The 27,045-nt window shown below is 40.9% G+C and overlaps 1 protein-coding gene across 3 annotated transcripts in view; it reads right to left on the bottom strand.

Moving 5' to 3' along the window:
• raraa (retinoic acid receptor, alpha a) overlaps positions 1-27,045 on the bottom strand; it is a 164,898-nt gene that overhangs the window by 57,832 nt on the left and 80,021 nt on the right. For all 3 annotated transcript variants that reach the window (XM_060939331.1, XM_060939330.1, XM_060939332.1), the window contains one exon: positions 19,522-19,954. In XM_060939331.1, coding sequence (XP_060795314.1) covers positions 19,522-19,645 — 124 coding nt within the window. In that variant the 5' untranslated portion in view covers positions 19,646-19,954. The remainder of the gene's footprint in view (positions 1-19,521; positions 19,955-27,045) is intronic.

Below are 27,045 nucleotides of genomic sequence, written 5' to 3'. Positions count from 1 at the left end.
TATCAATGTGAGTTTCAAATGAAAGACTGGGGTCAATAATCACTCCGAGGTCTTTTACTGCTGCACGCGAAGAAACAGAAAGGCCATCCAGAGTCACTGTGTAATCAGAAAACTTACTTCTAGCTGCACATGGTCCTAGTACAAGTACTTCAGTCTTGTCAGAGTTAAGCAGAAGGAAATTAATAAGCATCCAGTGTCTAATGTCCTTCACACATTCCTCAATTCTATTAAAGCTGGTGTCTCTCATCTGGTTTTGCAGAAACAAACAACTGCGTGTCATCAGCATAACAGTGGAAACTAATACAACGTTTACGAATAATATCACCCAGAGGTAACATATATAAAGAAAAAAGCAGTGGACCCAAGACAGAACCTTGTGGAACACCAAACTTTACCCCAGTATGTCTAGAAAAATCACCATTACATCAACATACTGATAGCGATCAGTTAAATAAGAGCTGAGCCAGGAGAGGGCCGTTCCCTTAACTCCCACAACATTTTCTAGTCTATCCAGAAGAATGGAATGATCAATGGTATCAAATGCTCCACTAAGGTTGAGAGGGGGATTCTGCTGCTTGGGCAACTCAATTTCTCCACAATTCTGCCCAGGCTTGCGCCCTGGAGAGGCCAACTTCAGCTACAACTACACTGTAGAATCAAAGCAGGGAACGGCAGTTACCGGTTTTAAGTCACAGCTCAATTGGCGTAGAGCTAGGCGCCAGGGGTCGATCCCAACGGTGGGAGAGGTTATTTAACTTCATTGGACAGCTACCGCCCGCCTTAAGCTGAGCAGCCCTCAGCCAATAGGATGTTGTCCCGCCACTGGTCACTTGTCTTACTGGGTGCGTAGGACTTAGGTTTCCCCCAAAAAGTGGTCAGTAACGTTTGCACCAAGCGACAGAACTATCAACTCAAAGAAACCAACACTCAAGCTAGGGTGTTGGAATGTCAGGACAATGCTGGCAGGCCTTTCAGACAACGTTCAAGCTGTATCGGACTTACGAAAAACCGCCGTTATCAACAGCGAGCTCTCACGTCTAGGAATAGATATAGCAGCACTACAAGAGACCCGTTTAGTGGACTCAGGTAACCTTAAAGAGTCCGACTACACATTCTTCTGGCAGGGTAAAAAAGAAGACGAACCAAGACAGCATGGTGTTGGTTTCGCCGTGTGCAACACTCTACTCGACAAAGTACAGCTGGGTCATTCAGCGACAGACCGCCTCATGTCTATAATTTTAAACACTACTGATGGCCCAATCAAACTCCTATGCATATATGCACCGACACTTACAGCATCCGACGGAACGAAAGATACATTCTATAGCGACTTAGAATTATTCATCCAGGGCATCAGAAGATAAGAAAATCTCATCATTTTAGGCAATTTTAATGCTCGGGTAGGCAACGACAACAAAGCTTGGCCAAACTGCCTTGGTCAATTTGGAATAGGTAAATGTAATGACAACGGACAACGGCTATTAGAACTGTGAGCCTTCCATGATCTATGCATAACAAGCACCTTCTTCTGTACAAAATATCACCATCGTGTGTCATGGAGACATCCAAGATCGAAACACTGGCACCAGCTAGACCTTATCCTCACTAGGAGAAGCTTCCTCCCCAGCTTCACCATCACCAGAACGTACCACAGCGCCGACTGCGACACAGATCATTCACTAGTGTGCTGCAAAGTCAAACTTCGACCGAAGAAATTCTATCGTACCAAGCAACCAGGGAAATCAAAAGTCGATGTCAGTAAAACTGGAAATCCAGACAAAGTCGCAGAATTCACTTCCACCTTTACCTCTCTATTCAAGAACACAGACAACCAGACCTCAGATCCATTGTGGAACAATCTTAAGACAGCTACATACTCTGCAGCTATCACAGCTTTTGGAAAGAAAAAAGTAGACAAACAAACGACTGGTATGAGGAAAATTCAGGAAAACTCGAACCCTTCATTGTAGCAAAACGTAATGCCCTGAAATCTTATAAAGATCATCCAAGTCAAGCAACACTAGCATCTTTAAGATCAGCTAGGAACACCGTTAAACACATAGTGAGAAAATGTGCGAACGAGTTCTGGATCAACCTTAGTAGCACAGTTCAACAAGCGTCAGACACAGGAAATATAAAAGCAATGTACGATGGAATTAAAAAAGCAATCGGTCCCACCATAGCCAAAACAGCTCCCCTTAAAACTAAATCAGGTGAAGCGACTTCCGACAAAACAAAGCAACTCGAAAGATGGGTCGAACACTACTCAGAACTTTATTCGGCAGAAAACACAGTTAGTCAAACCGCCCTTGACGCCATAGAACCTACATTGACCGAACTAGACGAACCTCCATTTTTAGAAGATGTCTCCAAAGCAATAGATAAACTCCCATCGGGCAAGGCTCCTGGCAAAGACTGCATACCTGGAGAAGTCATCAAAAGCGGCAAAGCTTGCCTCCTAGAACCGCTACACAAACTACTACTTAAATGCTGGGAGGAAGGTGCTGTTCCCCAAGATATGAGGGACGCCAACATCATCACACTCTACAAAAACAAAGGTGACTGCAGTGACTGCAATAACTATAGAGGCATCTCACTTCTGAGTATTGTTGGTAAATTGTTCATACGCGTCATTCTGGTGAGACTTCAAGTCTTAGCAGAGGGAATATATCCCGAGTCACAGTGCGGATTTCGCTCAAATAGATCTACTGTTGATATGATCTTTTCCCTATGTCAACTCCAAGAAAAATGTAGAGAGCAGAATCAACCCCTCTATCTGGCCTTCATTGATCTGACCAAGGCCTTTGACCTAGTGAGTAGAGACGGCCTGTTCAAGATGCTGCCTCTTATTGGATGTCTGCCTAACTTCTCAGTCTTATTCGATCCTTCCATGATGGTATGATGAGTACCGTGCAGTTCGACGGCAGCATCTCCAAAGAGTTTGGGGTAAGAAGCGGGGTGAAACAAGGATGCGTACTAGCACCAACCCTCTTTGGCATTTTCTTTGCTCTTCTGTTGAAACATGCTTTTGGTACATCAAATGACGGCGTTTTTCTTCACACAAGATCAGACGGCCAACTCTACAACATTGCTCGTTTGCGCACCAAGTCGAAGGTGCGAAAAGTCACTATCAGAGACATGTTGTTTGCCGATGACGCTGTCATCATCTCTCATTCTCAAGAAGGTCTTCAGAGGCTAATGGATGATTTCTCTAGTGCATGTGACCTGTTCAGTCTACGAATCAGCCAGAAGAAAACGCAGATCATGGGCCAAGCAACACCAGCGCCACCAAATATCACAGTTCATGGGGAAAACTTAGAAGTCGTCCACCAATTCCAATATCTTGGGTCTACTACAACCGACACACTCTCGTTGGACATTGAAATCAACAAACGTATCGGAAAAGCTTCAAATTATCAAAGCGTGTCTGGGAAAACAAACACCTCACTGTCTCCACCAAAAGCAAAGTCCATCAAGCTTGCGTCATAAGCACTCTGCTCTACGGCAGCGAGTCCTGGACCACTTATGCACGGCACGAAAAGAAATTTCATGTTTTTCACATGAGATGTCTGCATAGGCTTCTCGGCATCACTTGGAAAGACAAAGTAACCAACAACCAAGTGCTAGCTAAAGCAGACATACCGAGCATGTACACCTTGCTTCGCAAGCAACGTCTTTGCTGGTTGGGCCACGTTCACAGGATGGATGACGGGCGAATCCCCAAAGATCTGTTATACAGGGAATTGTCAAGTGGTAAGTGCAAGGCAGGCCGGCCCTTCCTTCGCTTCTCAGACGTCTGCAAACGCGACATGAAGGCGTGTGGCATCGACACCAACAACTGGGAGACCCGTGCGACAGACAGGTCAGTCTGGAGGTCTCTGGTGCGCCACGGATAGACCAAAAGTGAGGGGAACGTGAGAGTCAAGGCAGCGGAACAATGCCAAAGAAGAAAGGACAGGCAATTCCAACAGCAGCCCATCAATAATGCAACATTCATGTGTCCTCGCTGCAATCGGCCTCTACAGCCACAGTAGAGGTTGTACCTCCTAAAGCGCAACCCCATAGTCATCACTGACTGACGGATGCCAACAATACTAAGGTCAAGCAACACAAGCAGCGAGACACAGTCCTGATCAGAAGCCAACAGTAGGTCGTTTACTACTTTAACCAGAGCTGTCTCTGTGCTATGATTAGGTCTAAATCCTGACTGATACATTTCATGGATGTTATTCCTATGTAAATATGAGTATAACTGCTGTGCGACAGCTTTTTCAAGGATCTTGGAGATAAAGGGGAGGTTTGATATTGGCCGATAATTGGACAGCTGACAGGGATCAAGGTCAGGTTTTTTAATCAGGGGTTTGATAACTGCTAGTTTAAAGGATTTGGGTACATAGCCAATCCTAAGAGAAGAATTTATTATTTTTAGAAGTGGTTCAATTACTTCAGGTATTATCTGTTTGAATAGACGTGTAGGTAAGGGATCTAGTACACAAGTTGAGGCTTTTGATGCCGAGATTAATGAAAGTAATTCAATTTTTCTAAGGGGAGTAAAACATTCTAATTGCTGATCTGATACAGTTATATTGTTAACTACAGGGTCACTTACATTGTCTGACCTTAAATTAGTAGTTTAAATTTTTTGTCAGATATTTTCAATTTTGTCATTCAAAAAATTCATGAAGTCGTTGCTACTACATACTGCAGGTGTGCATGTGTCTATAGTGGACTTATTCCTGATTAATTTTCCTACAGTATTAAATAGGAATCTAGGATTATTTTTGTTATCTTCTAATAGGGAGGAGAGATATGTTGATCTAGCAGCACTAAGAGCTTTTCTATACTTCAGGAAGCTCTCTTTCCAAGCTAATTTGAACACTACCAATTTTGTTTGACGCCATTTACGTTCCAATTTTCGAGTGGTCTGTTTTAAAGTACGAGTGTCATCATGATACCAGGGTGCTAATTTTTTCTCTCTGATCATTTTCCTTTTAAGAGGAGCTACATTATCTAAAGTATGGCGGAACGTTGACTCTAAGCATTCATTTGCCTGATCAAGTTCTGCAGGGGCTGATAGTGACCCAATCAAAGTTGATAACCCTGGGAGGTCATTTATAAAACTCTGTGCAGTAGTTGACGTGAATGCACGTTTAATACAGTAGCGTGGTGAGGTGCATATATTATTACTCAGACATATTTTGAATGAGATGAGACAATGATCTGAGATAACTTCAGACTATGGAAGTATGACTATATTTTCTACGTTTCACCCAAATATTAGTATTAGATTGAGGGTGTGACCACCATTATGGGTCGGTCCTCTGACATTCTGATTAATCCCTACTGAATCTAAAATGGACACAAACGCTGCTTTCAAAGGGTCTTTTGGGTTATCAAAGTGAATATTAAAATCTCCAACAACTAAAACTTTGTCTTCTGCAAATTCAGAAAGAAACTCAGAATATGGCCCCAGTGGCCTGTAAATAATAAGTAACGGAATTAACTGGGTAGACTTATTTTTCGAGGCTACATACATTATATGAGTATGAAGCACTTCAAATGTATTAAATGTATAACCAGGTTTTTGTGTTACACCTAGATAATCATTATAAATAACTGCGACGCCTCCTCCTCTGCCAGTTAGATGAGGCTGGTGTATGTAACTGTATCCAGGAGGACTCGCTTCATTTAATGCTATATATTCATTTGGTTTAATCCATGTTTCTGTTAAACACAATACATTAAACTCCTGATCAGGAAGGAGTTCATTAACCATTAGCGCTTTAGATGTAAGAGATCTAATATTTAATAGCCCCACCTTTAGATCAAAGGTGCTGGCAGTGGCTGTACAGTTAGTATGACCTAATTTTATATTGATTAGGTTACTGGAACAAACTCTGAGTATTTCTACTTTTTTGTTTAGCTCGGGGGACAGCCTTGATGTAGTGGACCCTGAGTGACGACTCTGTGCAGCTAGCAGACAGTCGGTTTAGCCTGTTCGTCTGCTCCCTGGCCTTGGCTCTGGATTGTCAGAAATTAACTAGGCCTGTTCTGAGACTATGACCTATGCTGTAAGAAATGAGAGCAGCACCTTCCCGAGTGGGATGGATACCATCCCGCCCTAACAGGCCAGCAGTGCCCTCAAAATTAGCCCAATTATCTATAAAGCCCACACTGTTTTCACAGCACCACCTGGACAACCAGCAGTTCAGCGACCATAACCTGCTGTAAGCTATATCGCCACGTCGCATTGGGATGGGGCCAGAGCATACTACAGCATTGGACATCACCTTCGCTAATTTAAACACCTCTATAAAGTTACTCTTCGTAACCTCAGACTGACGAAGGCGTATATCATTAGCTCCTGCATGGATAACTATCTTTGAGAACCTGTGCTTGCCTAGGACCCTAAGATTACCTGCTATGACTGACACCCTGGCTCCCCGTATACACCTGACTAAAGGTGCTGGTGCCCCTAAAGGCTGAGCGAATTTCACGTGCCATACAATAGAGTCCCCTATAACCAGAGCTCTTTCAGGTTTCTCAGTGGGTGCATCACTAAGGAGTCCACACCTGTTCGACACGTGAAGCAGAGAGGAGTAGTGCGCCTGTGGGTGAGCCTCAGCTTTGGCTCTACACTTATGCCGTCGAGTCGTCACCTATTCACCCCGCTGTAAGGGCTCTAATGCCGGAGTTGGGAGATTACTAACTCCACCTAGGGCATCCAGACTTTCCCCTACAGAAACTACACTGATCTCATTCTCACTGGCCTTCTCTAAATCCTGGATACGCACTTCTAGAACTGCAATCTTCTCCGTCAGAGAGCTAACTAATCTGCACTTTTCACAAATAAAGCTGTCACTAGTGACGGAGGAAGAATGACTAAACATCCTGCACTCAGCACACTGAACAGGCTGAAGGTGTGCCATGATGAAAAGATTCACGTACCTTAATCGAGGATCTGCTGATATTAAAGCAGATCCGATGTGGATGACCTCCGCTTGTGGTCTGTATGCAGGAGGAGAAAAAAAAAAGCTTCCTAGCCCAAGAGCATTAGCTCAAAATTGAGTCCAACCCGGAACAAATTAGTAACAAGCTGAATTTTTCAGAATATGTTCAGAATACCCTTAGGAATAACATACTAAAAGTCCCCGGGAATCCACCTTATGCTCTCTGAGAAATTCAAGATGGCGTCCAAAATGGCCGCCGATTGGAGGTTTTTCAATATCTCAGGGATAAAACATAATATAAATGCAATTAAAATGTTAAATTATATGTTCTCTCATACAAGCAATGCAAATTCACCATTGTCACACTGTTAAAATTAAAATTAACCAAGATTACAAGGTCATTAATGTGGAAATTACATGGAATTTGATGGTTGACATGATTGACAGATTAGCTTAGTAGGCTACCTACATACATGAACATAATGTAAGAAAACAATTAGACATCAATTTCCTTAATATTTAGTGCATCTTTAAGCTTTGATAAAATATTAAAGGGAAATTAAATTTGAGAACTCTATCTTCTAAAACTATAATGGCAAGCTGTTTCAGTACACTTCTTCAACATTCCGGCAACTTTCATGACAAAAAGGTCTGCCTCAATAAAAGCTCTTGCTTATAAACAATGAGTAGACTTAAACACTTCTCAGTGCCTCAGTTGTAATGCTTGGACCTTTGTTGTACCATCAATGAAGTAGGGAATTTATTCAAGCTTGTTTAAGGGTGGAAAAAAATTAATCTTTGAGTTTCTAGCGCCAGTCTTTACTACTAGCAATGCCAGTGTGTTCGGACAAAAAATGACTAAACTCAGCATGACCTTTTAAAAATGACTGAACTCAGCATGACCTTTTAACATGCCATTTTTCATTTTACACCACCAATTTACTTTAATTAATATTAATGAAAATAAGTGCTCCAACCCCTAGTAATTGTGTTTCTTGTTTTGTGAACAGAATAGGATGATACGGAGTGAACGAGTAACCAATGGATCCACACTCTATAATCGGTAGTGTACATTAAATAGCACATGTATAGATTTACAATTATAAGTCTGTAATTATTAGTCCTAAACATTAAGAACTGAAGCCATTTCAAAAACATATGAGATATCTTCATGATACCATAACGATTGTTTTGTCATAACAGTCATTGTTATTTCTTCTTGGATGTGAATTTATGGGCCAGGGCGTTTCAAGATTGATACTTGATTCAAGGATCGGACTGGATGAAACCTACACACATTCATAGTACTGTGCACATTCATAAATGTGAACTGGTGAAGTGGCAAAAATATGACAATCTAACCAGACATGGCAAGCAAACACATTATACACAAATATACTGTTATAATAATGTGTACATTGTTATTATATAATGTTAATACACAATGTAATTAATACACACATGTTGGAATTTACTCTCCTACCCTACAAAACATATATTCTGACCTTTTAATTACATTAATATTTTGTTTTGGGCCTGAGATATGGGCAGATCTCCATTTGGCGGCCATTTTGGACGCCATCTTGAATTTCTCAGAGAGCACAAGGGGGATTTCCGGGGACTTTTAGTATGTTATTCCTAAAGGTATTCTGAACATATTCTGAAATTTTCAGCTTGTTACTAATTTGTTCCGGGTATAACCCTATTACTCCTGGGCTACATGATCTTTAGCAAACTGCAGATGAGCAGCAATGTTCTTTTTGGAGAGCTGTGGCTTTCTCCTTGCAACACTGCCATGCACACCATTGTTGTTCAGTGTTCTCCTGATGGTGGACTCATGAACATTAACATTAGCCTATGTGAGAGAGGCCTTCAGTTGGTTAGAAGTCACCCTGGGGTCCTCTGTGACCTCGCCGACTATTACACACCTTGCTCTTGGAGTGATCTTTGTTGGTCGACCACTCTTGGGGAGGGTAACAATGGTCTTGAATTTCCGCCATTTGTACACAATCTGTCTGACTGTGGATTGATGGAGTCGAAACTCTTTAGAGATGGTTTTGTAACCTTTTTTAGCCTGATGAGCATCAACAACGCTTTTTCTGAGGTCCTCAGAAATCTCCTTTGTTCGTGCCATAATACACTTCCTCAAACATGTGTTGTGAAGATCAGACTTTGATAGATCCCTGTTCTTTAAATAAAACAGGGTGCCCACTCACACCTGACTGTCATCCCATTGATTGAAAACACCTGACTCTAATTTCACCTTCAAATTAACTGCTAATCCTAGAGGTTCACATACTTTTGCCACTAACAGATCTGTAATATTGGATCATTTTCCTCAATAAATAAATGACCAATATAATATTTTTGTCTCATTTGTTTAACTGGGTTCTCTTTATCTACTTTTAGGACTTGTGTGAAAATCTGATGATGTTTTTGGTCATATTTATGCAGAAATATAGAAAATTCTAAAGGGTTCACAAACTTTCAAGCACCACTGTATGTCCTTGATTATTAACAAACTTTTACTTTTAGCCCAGGAGTAATAGGGTTATACCTGGAACAAATTAGTAACAAGCTGAAAATTTCAGAATATGTTCAGAATACCTTTAGGAATAACATACTAAAAGTCCCCGGAAATCCCCCTTGTGCTCTCTGAGAAATTCAAGATGGCGTCCAAAATGGCCGCCAAATGGAGATCTGCCCATATCTCAGGCCCAAAACAAAATATTAATGCAATTAAAAGGTCAGAATATATGTTTTGTAGGGTAGGAGAGTAAATTCCAACATGTGTGTATTAATTACATTGTGTATTAACATTATATAATAACAATGTACACATTATTATAACAGTATATTTGAGTATAATGTGTTCGCTTGCCATGTCTGGTTAGATTGTCATATTTTTGGCACTTCACCAGTTCACATTTATGAATGTGCACAGTACTATGAATGTGTATAGGTTTCATCCAGTCCGATCCTTGAATCAAGTATCAATCTTGAAACGCCCTGGCCCATAAATTCACATCCAAGAAGAAATAACAATGACTGTTATGACAAAATAATCGTTATGGTATCATGAAGATATCTCATATGTTTCTGAAATGGCTTCAGTTCTTAATGTTTAGGACTAATAATTACAGACTTATAATTGTAAATCTATACATGTGCTATTTAATGTACACTACCGATTATAGAGTGTGGATCCATTGGTTACTCGTTCACTCCGTATCATCCTATTCTGTTCACAAAACAACAAACACAATTACTAGGGGTTGGAGCACTTATTTTCATTAATATTAATTAAAGTAAATTGGTGGTGTAAAATGAAAAATGGCATGTTAAAAGGTCATGCTGAGTTCAGTCATTTTTAAAAGGTCATGCTGAGTTTAGTCATTTTTTGTCCGAACACACTGGCATTGCTAGTAGTAAAGACTGGCGCTAGAAACTCAAAGATTAATTTTTTTCCACCCTTAAACAACCTTGAATAAATTCCCTACTTCATTGATGGTACAACAAAGGTCCAAGCATTACAACTGAGGCACTGAGAAGTGTTTAAGTCTACTCATTGTTTATAAGCAAGAGCTTTTATTGAGGCAGACCTTTTTGTCATGAAAGTCGCCGGAATGTTGAAGAAGTGTACTGAAACAGCTTGCCATTATAGTTTTAGAAGACAGAGTTCTCAAATTTAATTTCCCTTTAATATTTTATCAAAGCTTAAAGATGCACTAAATATTAAGGAAATTGATGTCTAATTGTTTTCTTACATTATGTTCATGTATGTAGGTAGCCTACTAAGCTAATCTGTCAATCATGTCAACCATCAAATTCCATGTAATTTCCACATTAATGACCTTGTAATCTTGGTTAATTTTAACAGTGTGACAATGGTGAATTTGCATTGCTTGTATGAGAGAACATATAATTTAACATTTTAATTGCATTTATATTATGTTTTATCCCTGAGATATTGAAAAATCTCCAATCGGCGGCCATTTTGGACGCCATCTTGAATTTCTCAGAGAGCATAAGGTGGATTCCCGGGGACTTTTAGTATGTTATTCCTAAGGGTATTCTGAACATATTCTGAAAAATTCAGCTTGTTACTAATTTGTTCCGGGTTGGACTCAATTTTGAGCTAATGCTCTTGGGCTATTTGGCAATTTCATCAAGGTGTCCTTGCTTTCTGAAATCAACTTCCCTCACAATTTGTATTATCCCCCGCTGGCCGAAAGGCCCAAAGGGGGATTATGTCGTCGCGATTTCTGTCCGTCCGTCCCGGGAAAGGTATTCACCTTCTGAAATCAATTTCTCTCACAATTTTTGGAGGAATTTCACAAAACTTGACAGGGTTCTTTGTTATATGTCGTTAATACGCATATTGCAATTTTGTTCAATTCAGTCACATTTTACCAGAGTTATGGTATAGTTGCCAGCAGGGGATATTGTGCTCTCAGAGCACTCTTGTTCACTCTTTGCATTCGTGCTCTCAAACACACACACACACACACACACACACACACACACACACACACACACACGTTTGTTTCACGATCCTTGTAGGACCTTCCACTGACATATTTATTACTGCAGTTAACTAATGCTGCACCTAAACCTAACCCTAACCTTAACCTCAGTAATGAAAAGGAAAGTTTTTGGTTCTTTTATTTTTTCAAATTTTGTTAAAAAACAAAACACAACAGCAATTTCCTTGTGGGGAGTATCCAAATGTCCCCACAAGGTCAAAATTGTCCGATTTTACTATCCTTGTGGGGACACTTGGTCCTCAGTAGTATATAAAAATATACAAACCTTGATTTTAACCTCAAACTACAAGTAAATCAGCTAGCAACTAACAGTGGTGGTTTCACACACACACACACACACACACACACACATTAAGGCAATGTTTGGTGTAAATGAAAGCAGATGGCCTGCCTCACACCCAATGTATAAACGCCACAATTATCAAATCAGCTTGGAATAACACAATTCTCACTTTGGCACACACATGCAGGCACACACACACACACACACACACACACACACTGCTTTGAGGAGGGAATCTAGATGCGTCTCGCTTTCAGTACTTTACTAATCCCTATCCAGAACTATCCATACCCTGCTCCAGTCCCTGCATTTGCTTCCCAGAAATCTTCCAGAAGTTGTTGGGTGTCAACTAGTTTTAGGAATTTTAACTGGGATGAGCTCAAACTCTGTTTCCAGAAATGAGGGCATTGACTGATCGTCTGATTTTTTTCAGGAACTCGGTAGCCACAGGTGCTTTTGTGCTACAGGAACCTTTTTAGGAACCCATAGACTTCAGGAACTTCAGAACTTTTTAGAAACCCAGGGACATTTTTAGGAACCCTGAAACTAAAGGTGCTTTTACACTATAGGAACCTTATCAGGAACCCTGGGATTTTTTCAGGAATTGGGGAACTATGGATGATTTCCCAGTATTTGAACTTTCTAAGAAGACTGGCACTTTATTAGAAACTTAGGAACTCTCGGTGCTGTTGCCTGACAAAAACCTTGGGATTGATTGATTGATTGATGTTCAGAAACTCTGGAATTATAAGCAATTTTCCAGACCAGGAATCTTTGTAGACATCAATGGATTTTTCTTAGAATAGGCTTTTTCAGGAACTCTAGCACTATGTGTTTTTCTGCTATACAAATCTTTTTAGGAACTCACAGACTTATTAAGGAACTATAGGCTTTTCCACTACAGGAACCTTTTGAAATCACATGGTCTTTTTCAGGACCTTAGGGACTATTGGTGCATTTCCAATATAGGAAGGATTTCAGGGAATTTACCAGGAACTCTGGAACTACAGAGACTTTTCCACTATAAGCACCTTTTAAGGAACTTTGGTACTTTATTAGGAGCTATGGCAGTGCATTTCTACTACAAGGACATTTTTGAGAACCCATGGACTTCAGGAACTTGGGAATTAGAGACAGTTTTCAACTACAGGAATCTTTTTGTTTTCAACACATTTTCAGGAACTTTGGAACTATGGGTGTTTTTTTTAGGAAAAAGGTTTTAGAGGAACCTTTTTAGGAACCCAGTGGCTATTTCAGGGACTTGGGAACTAGGGGCATGTTTCCAATTTTTGGAAACCAGGGAATTTACAAGGAACCTGAGAACTTTAGGAAATCTGGGGCTTTTACAAGAACTCAAACTTTTTGCATGTTCTGAGAAAGTTCCTGGGTTCCTGAAAAGGTTTCCTGCAATAAACCTTCCAAGTCCATTAAGATCCTACACACACACACACACACACACACACACACACACACACACACACACACATATCCCAGTCTTTCTGTGAATCTGCAGGTATCTGGGCCTGTGTGTGTGTACATACTTTTCAGAGCTTGTCAGTCACGCTCTGGAAGGCAGCCAAGGCTGTCCTGTCAATATTAAGACATCTTTTATTCAACACATGCTCAATGAATATGTGTGTGTGTGTGTGTGTGTGTGTGTGTGTGTGTGTGTGTGTGTGTGTGTGTGTGTGTGTAAGCTCCTGTCCTTGTACAAACTCTGTGCTCTTCTACAGCAGGTATCTGAACAATGCATTGGACTGCATGCTGTTATTTGGTATTCTGTATGTTCATAACTCAAGGTGACTTTTTTTTTTGTGTGTGTGTGTGTTGTGCAAGTAAGACTGCCACCCAAGTGGAACTACTGTCTTTAGTGACATTCTAATGAAGACCACCAGCAGTGAATCAAACCACACAAAGTACAAAGTACACACACACACACACACACACACACACAATATCGTGTATATTTTATATATATATATATCACACACACACACACACACACGATATAGTGTGTGTGTGTGGGTGTGTGGTTATGTGTGTTTTGTAACAGGTCCTCAAGAAAGATAACGCAGCATGTACAGGAAGTGGTTTGCCGAAAAATATTTGTTCTGCGAGAGGGAAGGAACGTGGTCAGTTCTCTGTAAACACACACACGCATGCACTTTGAAATAGGAACATTGAAATCCAACACACTACACAGTGTGTTCAGTAACACTGAGTTAATATAACTTCAACTGCAATAAGGTTTATATTTAAACAGTAAAATGATCAGTTTATAATATTTATTTGATTTTTTGGGGGGATTAATAAAAGTCATGCTAAGGTTTGAGTTGCTAACATCTAAGCCGCTAATAGTCATGCTTTGTCGTGAATTGCTATTTGTTTCTGTTGCTAATGCTAATGTCAGTTGTTAATATCTAAGTTGCTAATATTACCGATTGTGATTATCTGAGTTATAGCTATCCAAGTTTTTGAGGATTTGAGCTGCCAATAGTCACAGTTACGTTGGAGTTGTTAATATTTAAGTTGCTAATGTTAATCCGAGTTACTACTACTCAGGTGAATTGCTAATGATAATTTCACTTGCTAATATTCGAGCTGCTAACATTCACGTTGTTATGTTTGAGCTCAGGTTCTAAATTCAGGTTGTTAATACTGAAGTTGTTCCTATGAAAGGTGCGAATATTCAGTTTCTAACTTCTGAACCACGAATAATTATTTAAATTGCTAATGCTAATTCCAGATGTTAATATTTGAGTTGCTAATATTAATTTGAACTGCCTATATTAATTTGAGTTACTGAAGGTGCAGTGAATATGCAGTAAAATAGAGAAACATTTGGAACATCCTTATGTGTAAAAGAGGAAGTTAAATTTATGTCAGTCCAGGATTTCCTGAGTTGAGAGTGAATGCCACTACTGGTCAAGCAGAATAAGGCAATGGAAGGTTAGCTAGTTGGCTACCAAACTAACATGAATGAACTCCACCAACTGCTACAGATTCAGGGAGGCAGAGCTTCATGTACACAGGAATGGATAGGAAGTAGGGTCAAGGCTTCAACAACTCATTCCAATGTTTTGGGAGTTCACCTTTTATTTGCGAGAGTTCAGGGCACCTTTGAGTTTGTAAGAAGTACAGTATCAGTCAAAGGTTTGGACACATTTACTCATTCACAGTAATTAATAACTGTGTCCAGAACTTTAACTGGTACTGTACTTGAGTTGGTGATATTCTAGTAACCATCATTCATCTGAGATGTCAGTATCTGTGTTGTTATTCTTTGAGTGGCCATTATTCAAGGAGCTAATATATAAATTGTGACTCTGAGTCACTAATATTCAAGTTGCTAATATTTATAAGTTTGTACTATTCGAGTTGCTGTCAGCCCTGCGATAACCTGGCAACTTGTCCAGGGTGTACCCCGCCTCTCGCCCATAGTCAGCTGGGATAGGCTCCCGTTTGCCTGCGACCCTGTAGAACAGGACAAGCGGCTACAGATAATGGATGGATGGATGGATGGATGGATGGATATTCGAGTTGCTAATATTCAGGTTTGGATTTTGGAGTTACTATTATTCAAACTGTTAATATTCGAGTTACTAATATTCAAGTTGCTGTTATTCGAATTGCTAATATTCAAGTTGCTGCTATTTACATTTGTACTATTCAAGTTGCTAATATTCAGTTTTTGATTTTTGAGTATTATTCAAACTTAATATTTGAGTTGCTGATATTCGAGTTGCTGAGACTTAATTTTGTACTATTCGAGTTGCTAATATTCGTTTCAATTTGAGTTACTGTTATTCAAACTGTTAATATTTGAGTTGCTGATATTCGAGTGGCTAATATTCGAGTTGCTGATATTTGGGGTTCAATTTTTGAGTTACTGTTATTCAAACTGTTAATATTTGAGTTGCTAATAATCAAGTTGCTGATATCCAAGTTTCTTCTGTTTGAGTTGCTATTATTCAAGCTATTATTAGAGTTGTTAATATTTAGGTTTCTACTATTTGAGTTGTTAATATTCAAGTTGCTACTACAGTGGTGCTTGAAAGTTTGTGAACCCTTAAGAATTTTCTATATTTATGCATAAATATGACCTAAAACATCATCAGATTTTCACACAAGTCCTAAAAGTAGATAAAGAGAACCCAGTTAAACAAATGAGACAAAAATATTACACTTGGTCATTTATTTATTGAGGAAAATGATCCAATATTACATATCTGTGAGTGGCAAAAGTATGTGAACCTCTAGGATTAGCAGTTAATTTGAAGGTGAAATTAGAGTCATGTGTTTTCAATCAATGGGATGACAATCAGGTGTGAGTGGGCACCATGTTTTATTTAAAGAACAGAAATCCATCAAAGTCTGTAGAACCTTTGCTTTCAGCATCTGGTGTGACCCCCTTGTGCAGCAATAACTGCAACTAAACATTTCCGGCACACCGGCTTGGAGGAATTTTAGCCCATTCCTCCGTACAGAACAGCTTCAACTCTGGGATGTTGGTGGGTTTCCTCACACGAACTGCTCGCTTCAGGTCCTTCCACAACATTTCCATTGGATTAAGGTCAGGACTTTGACTTGGCCATTCCAAAACATTACCTTTATTCTTCTTTAACCATTCTTTGGTAGAACGACTTGTGTGCTTAGGGTCGTTGTCTTGCTGCATGACCCACCTTCTCTTGAGATTCAGTTCATGGACAGATGTCCTGACATCAAGGGCGTAACTTTGTGTTCAAAGTTGGTGGGGACATTTCCAGGCACGATACTTCCCTTCAAGGGGGGTCAGGGGGCATGGTCCCCCTGGAGAAAATTTAGAAAGATCCCGTTTTAAGGCTTAATTTTGATGCATTTTGAGATGCGTACTATGGCCTCACTACTTTTATGAAAACCATTTCAGGGCAGGCTGTCAATGGGTATGCAGTAAAAGGCTGGAAACATGATGGACCAAACAAATGTAGAACTGGGGGGGATCCTGCCCCAGAAAATTTTGTGAATCTTCACACATAAATAAAGCAATCTGATGCACTCTGATGGGTAAAAGGTGGTAAAATACACCTACCAAATACTCTCTTGCACACTGGTTAATTGAACATACTTTACATATGAACTATATACACATTACACATTATTACTAGATTCTGTGGGAGGACTTGTGTCCTGCAGTACAACCGCTATATGAAAAAATACACAATAAACAGTATCATCTTAAAACATTCATTGCCATCTTTTTATTGTTGATTCTAGTGTCACAAAAAACAATAGGGCCACCAACAATGCTCAGTCAAAACAGATACTGACTAAGGGGTAAGGGATAGCACATAAACAGGACTACTCAAAACTAAACCAGGACTATACACGAGCCAGGTCTAAACCAGAACTTCAATGTTTCAGCCAGGGCAAACATGGATCACATCAGGACTAAACCAAGGCTAAACCACAAACAAGAGCAAACTAAACTAGAATTAATATAATAATAAACTAGATTATACCTGGACTAAACCAGGATTACACCAGGTCTGGGAAGAAACAGGTGTAGCAGTTTCAACAAGGCACAAATTAATAATATAATCTTACATATAAAGGAAATCTAGGTGATTTTATAATCTGTGTAATTTGTGCAAACTACAAAATGTATTTGCAAGTCAAACAATTCAATTCAAATTATTACAAAATTTAAAACATTTCAGAAAGAAACGAACATCTCAACATTAGGGACGAACATCACAATAATGTAAAAAAAGCCTCCAGTTTACAGTTATTTAAAAAATAATAATAATTAAAAAGAAACAAAAAAATGAAACTTCCCTTGCCCTCCATGTAAGACTATGCACCACAGTATTCATTTAAAAGTACCAAACACCTTCCTTCTCCTGTCACTTACTTCCACAAACTGCTGACAAATGTCTTTAATGTTCACATTGTCCAGTTTGGTCCAATGAGTCGTTGGTTGCTACACACATAGCAGAGAGCTGCCGCCAATCGGGTTACAGCTCTCAAAACAGCAGCTAAGCGGCGGCAACAGCGGGGCTTGTCATTCATGGGATAAAACAGGGGAAAACAGTCGCGCGTGTCTCTAAACGTTCGGAAAAGGCGTGAAATGTTGGTGGGGACTGTCCCCTGCCCTGTCAAAGTTGGTGGGGACATGTCCCCACCTGTCCTTATTAAAGTTACGCCTGTGCCTGACATTTTCCTTTAGAATTCGCTGGTATAATTCAGAATTCATTGTTCCATCAATGATGGCAAGCCGTCCTGGCCCAGATGCAGCAAAACAGGCCCAAACCATGATACTACCACCACCATGTTTCGCAGATGGGATAAGGTTCTTATGCTGGAATGCAGTGTTTTCCTTTCTCCAAACATAATGCTTCTCATTTAAACCAAAAAGTTCTATTTTGGTCTCATCTGTCCACAAAACATTTTTCCAATAGCCTTCTGGCTTGTCCATGTGATCTTTAGCAAACTGCAGACGAGCAGCAATGTTCTTTTTGGAGACCAGTGGCTTTCTCCTTGCAACCCTGCCACTGTTGTTCACTGTTCTCCTGATGTTGAACTCATGAACATTAACATTAGCCAATATGAGAGAGGCCTTCAGTTGCTTAGAAGTTATCTTGGGGTCCTTTTTGACCTCGCCAACTATTACATGCCTTGCTCTTGGAGTGATCTTTGTTGGTCAACCACTCCTGGGGAGGGTAACAATGGTCTTGAATTTCCTCCATTTGTACACAATCTGTCTGACTGTGGATTGGTGGAGTCCAAACTCTTTAGAGATGGTTTTGTAAATTTTTCCAGCCTGATGAGCATCAACAACGCTTTTTCTGAGGCCCTCAGAAATCTCCTTTGTTCGTGCCATGATAAACTTCCACAAACGTGTGTTGTGAAGATCAGACTTTGATAGATCCCTGTTCTTTAAATAAAACAGGGTGCCCACTCACACCTGATTGTCATCCCATTGATTGAAAACACCTGACTCTAATTTCACCTTCAAATTAACTGCTAATCCTAGAGGTTCACATACTTTTGCCACTCACAGATACGTAATATTAGATCATTTTCCTCAATAAATAAATGACCAAGTATAATATTTTTGTCTCATTTGTTTAACTGGGTTCTCTTTATCTACTTTTAGGACTTGTCTGAAAATCTGATGATGTTTTAGGTCATACTTATGCAGAAATATAGAAAATTCTAAAGGGTTCACAAACTTTCAAGCACTACTGTATTTGTGTTGATAGCCAAATTTCTACTATTTGAGTTGGTATTATTCAAGCTGTTAATATTCGTGTTGTTAATATTTGAGTTGTTAATATTTAAGTGTGTACTATTTGTGTTGCTAATATTCAGGTTTTGATTTTTGAGTTGCTATTATTCAAGCTGTTAATATTTGAGGTGTTAAAGTTTCTACTAGTCGAGTTTTTAATGTGAGTTGCTACTATTTGAGTTGCTATTATTCAAGCTGTTACTATTCAAGTTGCTAATACTTGAGTTTTTAATATTTCACTTGTTACTATTTAAGTTGCTAATATCCAAGTTATTAATTCTGGAATTGTTACTATTTGAGTATTTACTGACTGAAATAGCTAAGATCGAGTTGCAGAATCATGATGTTCCTGCCTTGAAACATCACACACTCCCTGCAGCAACAAAGGCATTTTATAAAGAAATTAAAATTTTGCGCACGCACGCACACACACACACACACACACACACACACACACACAGCGCATGTACTCACTAGCTGGTGAGGGTGTGCTGTATCCGCTCACAGACATGGTCGGCATTGAGGGCGGTGAGAGCCCACCAATCACATGAGGGAGGAAGTAGGAGAAGTGAGCCACAGGGAAGCCCTTCCCCGACATGGCTGTCTCAGCACACGTACAAGCCACAAAATCCAAAACAGCCACTTCAGGGATGCATCACGGGGATTCCTCCCCCATCGAAAAAGTGTGTGTGTGTGTGTGTTTTCTCAAAGATTCAGATCCTTAGGGTGGTTTCTGGTTTGAAGTCTCTGAAGGACAACTTTGTAGTGCTGTTTCGGCCGTCCAGTTGATCAAAAGGGGAGGGGGGACAAGTTAGGAAGAAATCTGAGGTTCTGAGGAGCTTTTAGAAGGTTCCCTTTGGTGTTTTGAAATGAAGTGAGCAGCCATTAGTGTTATGTCCTCTTTTCCCTAAGAGAGAAAGAGAGATTTAAAACATTAAACCTTTCAAAATCTGTGTGTGCGTGTGTTTAAATGCAATTAATAGTCTTGTTGGCTGTGAGAAACAAGAAACATCCTCTTCATTCTAATTAGTGCTTGGGAATGATCGTGCGTGCGCGCGCACACACACACACACACACACCACACACACAAAATCCTTATTATTACTAGAAGATAGAATGACAGGAGAGCTATAAATGGAAAAAAAAACAATGTTAAGTGCCCATTCATTACATCTGAAACACAGGGTAATGTTCAATTAAAAACAGTAACATCGAGACATGTATAATGACGTGCACACACACACACACACACACACACACACACACACACACACACACACACACAGGTTGTCAGTTACTCAAAAAATTGCCTTCAAACCTTAATTACTTAAAAGATTAAGTATTAGAATGTTATGAATATTAATGAGCTTCATATTCACTATAAATGCTCACTGTGTAGGGTACAAGATCATCCAAAAGAACCCCTTTTAACAATCGGACAAGAAAAAGAGTGATTTGTTACCTACTTTCAGGTTATTTCAACCCTGTATGTTCAACCTACAGTAAATGCGTCATGGAGTTGCCATAGCAGCTATTATTGTCAAAATAATGCATTCATTTTAAATTATTAATTATATAAAAAATAATTCATCAAAAAATATACAATGCAGATTCATCACATTTTAGGATACCCCTTGACCCCAAGTGTCACTGTGCATAGACACCAAGTAACTACACATAGCACAATTTGAACGCATGCTGCCTTCACATGCGAGTCGGAAGGTCATACTTCCCACCTGCGAGGTTGGAATAATGAGTACATCCAAATGCTCTGCTGCCGGTTGAAAGTCGTCCCAAATTATGCACTCAGGTATCCCACTTGAGGTTACGAGTAGACGGATGTTCATGTGCAACTTCCAAATCGTCAACTCGTATTTACCATAATTCCGACTCACACGTGAAGGCAGAATAAACACAACTGGACTGACAACTGCAATAATGCTGCCTCAAAGCAGAGGGAAGCTTTAAATATTTCTCACTGCAAATATTGATGTGTGAAAGAAACTTGTGACGATGTTAAATATGTGGAAGTAAAAAAAAATAAAAAATAAATCATATGCCGCGGCGGCACAGTGGTGTAGTGGTTAGCGCTGTCGCCTCACAGCAAGAAGGTCCGGGTTCGAGCCCCGTGGCCGGCGAGGGCCTTTCTGTGTGGAGTTTGCATGTTCTCCCCGTGTCCGCGTGGGTTTCCTCCGGGTGCTCCGGTTTCCCCCACAGTCCAAAGACATGCAGGTTAGGTTAACTGGTGACTCTAAATTGACCGTAGGTGTGAATGTGAATGGTTGTCTGTGTCTATGTGTCAGCCCTGTGATGACCTGGCGACTTGTCCAGGGTGTACCCCGCCTTTCGCCCGTAGTCAGCTGGGATAGGCTCCAGCTTGCCTGCGACCCTTTAGAACAGGATAAAGCGGCTAGAGATAATGAGATGAGATAATAATGGAAGCTACAGCATCATGTTTTGTAATTAAAAGTAGGCTAGTAGGCCATCAAATGACCTCATTTACAATTGGCTTATCAAATACCGTATAACTTAAGCTCCGCCCTTGTTCTCCTAGGAACGCCCTTCAAACAGAAAGTGCTATACGATCATAAAAATTTAATACATTTGTCTTAGATTGAGGACCTGATCATGGGAAAGGGCATTCACTCTGACAGAACGATCAACACACACACACACACACACACACACACACACATAGACCCCTGTTCAGCTACTTGTCACCAGAGAAGCTCTGTGACATTTGTGCCTCTATAAGAAAGGTCATGTTGTAATTATCTTAAATGCCAACAAGCGTACACCTGCAGAAATACACACACACACGCCCAAGTGTGTCGCACTGTGTATTTGTGTGTATGTGTCCAAAGTTGATGTTCTGTCCTCTAGTGAGCAATCATATGATCCAAAACACCCTAAGGTGATCAAACACACACACACACACACACACACACACACACACACACACACACACACACTACAGCACTTGGACACAACAGGCCATCCAAAGGGTCCATGTATCTTGGCTTGGCATGACTGTCCCCTCCCCGCTCTGTGTGTGTGTGTGTGTGTGTGTGTGTGTGTGTGTGTGTGTGTGTGTGTGTGTGTGTGTGTGTGTGTGTGTGTGTGAGATCCTGTTATTGACACAGCTGGCCAGGAGGAAGAGAATGCCTGATATGAAATATGAAGAAATCAGTGAACGAGGGAGTGGACTGAAAACCACACACACACACACACACACACACACACACACACACACACACACACACACACACATCTGTGGTTTGGGCTGGGGTTTTGCCTTTTCACCCTCTCCGTTTTCTTTCTTTGTCCCTGCCCCACCTCCTGAACGTGTTTCAGTCATCAAACTCTGATATACTTTACAGTAGATACTGATACACTCTGCTGTCCTCATTGATCTGGACAGGTTGAAATGAGGGTACAAGGCTTAGACATGGGCAAAGACAGAGAAACAGCAGTTCAACTGAGGGTCCCAGATGTTAGAATAGGCTAGGACAGAGGCTAGAACATGGTGCAAGACAGACGTTTAGGCTTGCAACAGGACACTTGTTTAGGACATGCTCTAAGAAAATGCTAAGACACAGACTAGGACATGGGCTAGGACAAATGCCAACGACACAATTTAGCACAAATATCTTGGACATATTAGGTTAACTGGTGACTCTAAATTGACCGTAGGTGTGAATGTGAGTGTGAATGGTTGTCTGTGTCTATGTGTCAGCCCTGTGATGACCTGGCGACTTGTCCAGGGTGTACCCCGCCTTTCGCCCGTAGTCAGCTGGGATAGGCTCCAGCTTGCCTGCGACCCTGTAGAAGGATAAAGCAGCTAGAGATAATGAGATGAGATGAGATATCTTGGACATACTCTATCACAGAGGTAAGAACATGCCTAAGAACAGAGGTTATGGCAGATAGCTAGGACACTGTCTGGGGCTAATGGGGTTTAAGATACTAGCGAGGACAAAAAACTAGAACATGCTTTAACACAGAGGTTAGGACAGATGCTTAAGACACCAGCTAGGACAGATGGCTAAGGCATTCCCTAGCACTGATGTTAGGACAGATAAACAGAAAAATGTCTAGGACATATGGCTAGGACAAAGGTTGTGATAAATGCTTTTCTGTAGGGTATCAGCTAGGACAGATAGCTAGAACATGCTAACATTTTATGTCAATATACTGTAAATGTTTAGGACTCCTGCTAAGGCAGATGGCTAGGACACTGACTAGGACAGATGTTTACAACAAGAGCTGGGACAAAAAGCTAGGGCATGCTCTAGCACAGAGATTCAAACAGGTGCCTAGGATACTGGCTAGGACAGATGTTTTGGACACAAGCTAGGACTGAAGGCTTGGACATGCTCCAACACTGAGCTTAGGACATTCATTATCAAGGACATGCTCTAGGAACAATTATAAGATATCAAACAGGACACTAGGTAGTACAAATGCTTAGGTCTCCTGCTAAGACACTGAATGACACTGTAAGCAGCTAGGACAAGACCATAAGACAGAAGCTAGGGTTAGCACTGGGAAGGACACTGGGTGGGACGGACACCCTGATAGATCACAAAGGTTAGAATGAGGACAGGACATATGCTAGGACCAATGGTTAAAGCACCAAGTAAGATATGGTATTGGATAGATGCCGAGACAGACCGTTAAGACACAGGCTGAACATCTGCAAGGATAGGTTATAGTACAGAAACACAGAACAGGTGCCAGAGCACATTCAAGGACATGTGTTTAGACAGTTGTTAACACATCGGTGATGATAGATGCTAGTCCATGCACCAAGAGACAGATGTTAACACATAGGCTATGACAAGCTAGGACAAGTACTAGGACATGTTAGCGCAAAGGTTAGGACAGAGAAACACTAGGAAAGATGGCTAGACAACAGACACAGGCTCGAATATAGGCAAGAACAGCTGTCAGGACAAACTAGTACACAGGCTAGGACAAAGGTTAATCAATTATCTCAATCTATATTCAAGTCAAGAGGTCAATTTACATTCAGACCTAAACCAGGACAGATGCTTCCCTATAGACTGACCACGCTCTAGGACCAAGACATAGTATAGGCACTAAGACATAAACCAAGACAAAGGCTAGCATTTACTTAAAGCATATATGCCATGGCCTCACTTTTGTTTATAAATGCGTTGAGACCTCAAGAATGGCACAGGAATAGTTTTAAGCGATAACAATAAATCTAATATAGTAATTTTTATGATTAAAGTGATTTATATAGGTAGCAGTCTGAGTGAATGACCTTGACGTCTGTAACGTCACAGCAGGAAGTCTATCGGTCTCATCGCCACTTCCGCTATACTAAAACACAGAGTTGACTGCAACTCCGATCCTCCATTTTGAGCTAATTTATCACCATGCTACGTAGATGTGTTACTGCATCCACCAGCAACACGACGGAAGGTGGATTTACGTTGCATTCATGGCCCAAGAATGTTCAAACTGCAAAGATTTGGACGTGTTTTACAAGAAGTTCACGGGCACATTGGGCGCCTATGAAGTGGTCTCTCCTCTGCTCTGCACATTTTACTGAGGACTCGTATGAAACCTCTGATCTGTTGAGGAGAGTTAGCTATAAGCCCGTATTGAAAAAGGGTGCAGTACCAACAATTAAAGGAAAAGAAACCTACAAGAAAAGGAAAGTGTTTATTTTATTTTTTTAAAGCAAAGTTCAGTTGCACCAGTCCTCCCAGAGTGAGCTGAGGGTTGTTGCTAAAACCCGGGATGGAACGGGACGGGACATATCGCTGGGGCACTGACCTCCCCACGGTTGTTGCTAAAACCGGTGACGTCCCGTTCCGTCCCGGGTTTTAGTAATTGCCTGAGCTGAGCAGTAATGGCGGAGTACCCCGTATGGACAAAATAGAGAATGACTGGAACAGCCGTCTGATTTCTAAACTGGATATTGCTGCCATCTCACCCTTACATGGAAGAAGTGAATGAATGGAGAACTGAACAAACAACTGAAAGTCAGATTGTTCCAAAACAATCGGCCACGAGATCGGCCTTCAAGAAGTGAGAACGCAGACAGGTAAGCTGCGACTCTCATTTGGATTAAAAAAAAACACGTTGTTTACCTGCATTTAGATTAATACATGTAACTTGACAGGCGGCATGGTGGTGTAGTGGTTAGCGCTGTCGCCTCACAGCAAGAAGGTCCTGGGTTCGAGCCCCGTGGCCGGCGAGGGCCTTTCTGTGTGGAGTTTGCATGATCTCCCCGTGTCCGCGTGGGTTTCCTCCGGGTGCTCCGGTTTCCCCCACAGTCCAAAGACATGCAGGTTAGGTTAACTGGTGACTCTAAATTGACCGTAGGTGTGAATGGTTGTCTGTGTCTATGTGTCGGCCCTGTGACCTGGCGACTTGTCCAGGGTGTACCCCGCCTTTCACCCGTAGTCAGCTGGGATAGGCTCCAGCTTGCCTGCGACCCTGTAGAACAGGATAAAGCGGCTAGAGATAATGAGATGAGATGAGACATGTAACTTGTATTGTGTGTTTAAGTTACCAGTATAAGATTATTTAATTTGCTTCAGAATGTGATTGTCTCAGTTCATCTAATTATTTAATTAGCCTTTTACGTTTCATCAGTGAAAATGCATGCATGTACATGTATGCTGCACAAGTTCTAACACCTATCCTGTTTTAATGAGAGTCAACCCACAATCAATGAAGTCAAATCAGTCTTCGTTGAGCAAGTCGGTAACGGTATTTCTTACTTTCACCATAAATTTTTATGACTTTGGTCAAAAGCTGTAAAAGGCCTCGGCCTTAAAACCAGTTACCGCTGTGACGTCATGTAGGGCCAATGATTTTCCGCGATCGCGGAAAATGGACGGAAATTACGGAATTTTTATAGTGAAACGGATTTTTGACTGCCAAACGGAATTTTTGGAAATAATGTTTTTTTAAGTACATCTGCGCTTGTATTCATTTTTTAAACATTGCTCGCGTGTCAAAGTGTAACTGCCGCTAACGCCCAAGAAGACATGCCTTTCCGGTCAAGGCAGCTTTGTCGGTGATTGTGATTGGCTTGTGGCACACTTAGCCAGCCAATGAGCTGCTTGTTTACAGATTCGCTCCCCGCATCGCAACAAGAATGGCGACTGCGAAAAAGAAACGAATGCTCTGGTGGCCAAGGACGCCATATGGTTGCCAGTGGCAAGTGTGGATGTTGAGTGCTCCTTTTCCATGTATAAACATCTTCTAAATGACAGAAGATTCAGTCTCACGGAGACCAACACTAAACAACTTATGATGCTCTATCATAATGGCGATATTGAGCAGCGTTTCTAGGTACTCTGAGAGCACTCAATGATTGATCTGCAAGGAATATTCAGGACTGTCATTACAATCAAAGTTAAACTATTCTAGTCTGTTTGAGAGTGTGTTCTGTGTTTTGTTAGGAAACATTGTTTCATGATTTTGTGGTGTACTAAAAAAGATGGATCTCATCTCATTATCTCTAGCCGCTTTATCCTGTTATACAGGGTCGCAGGCAAGTTGGAGCCTATCCCAGCTGACTACGGGCGAAAGGCGGGCTACACACTGGACTAGTTGTCAGGTCATCACAGGGCTGACACATAGACACAGACAACCATTCACACTCACATTCACACCTACGGTCAATTTAGAGTCGCCAGTTAACCTAACCTGCATATCTTTGGACTGTGGGGGAAACCGGGGCACCCGGAGGAAACCCACGCAGACACGGGGAGAACATGCAAACTCCACACAGAAAGGCCCTCACCGGCCACGGGGCTCGAACCCGGACCTTCTTGCTGTGAGGCGACAGCGCTAACCACTACACCACCGTGCCGCCAAAAAGATGGATATAGAGTAATATTTTTAAACAGGCAGTTATGAGTATTGTCATTACAGGCTCAGTAAGTATTACTGAATATTAAATTTATCCCTATTAATTTATCAGTACTCTCAGTATTATACTGAGATATT

The sequence above is a fragment of the Neoarius graeffei genome, chromosome 14 (genome assembly GCF_027579695.1).
Source record: "Neoarius graeffei isolate fNeoGra1 chromosome 14, fNeoGra1.pri, whole genome shotgun sequence".
In the NCBI taxonomy this organism is placed as follows: Eukaryota; Metazoa; Chordata; class Actinopteri; order Siluriformes; family Ariidae; genus Neoarius; species Neoarius graeffei.
Note: the sequence above shows the minus strand (reverse complement) of the source record. Positions and strands in the feature narration are given on the sequence as shown.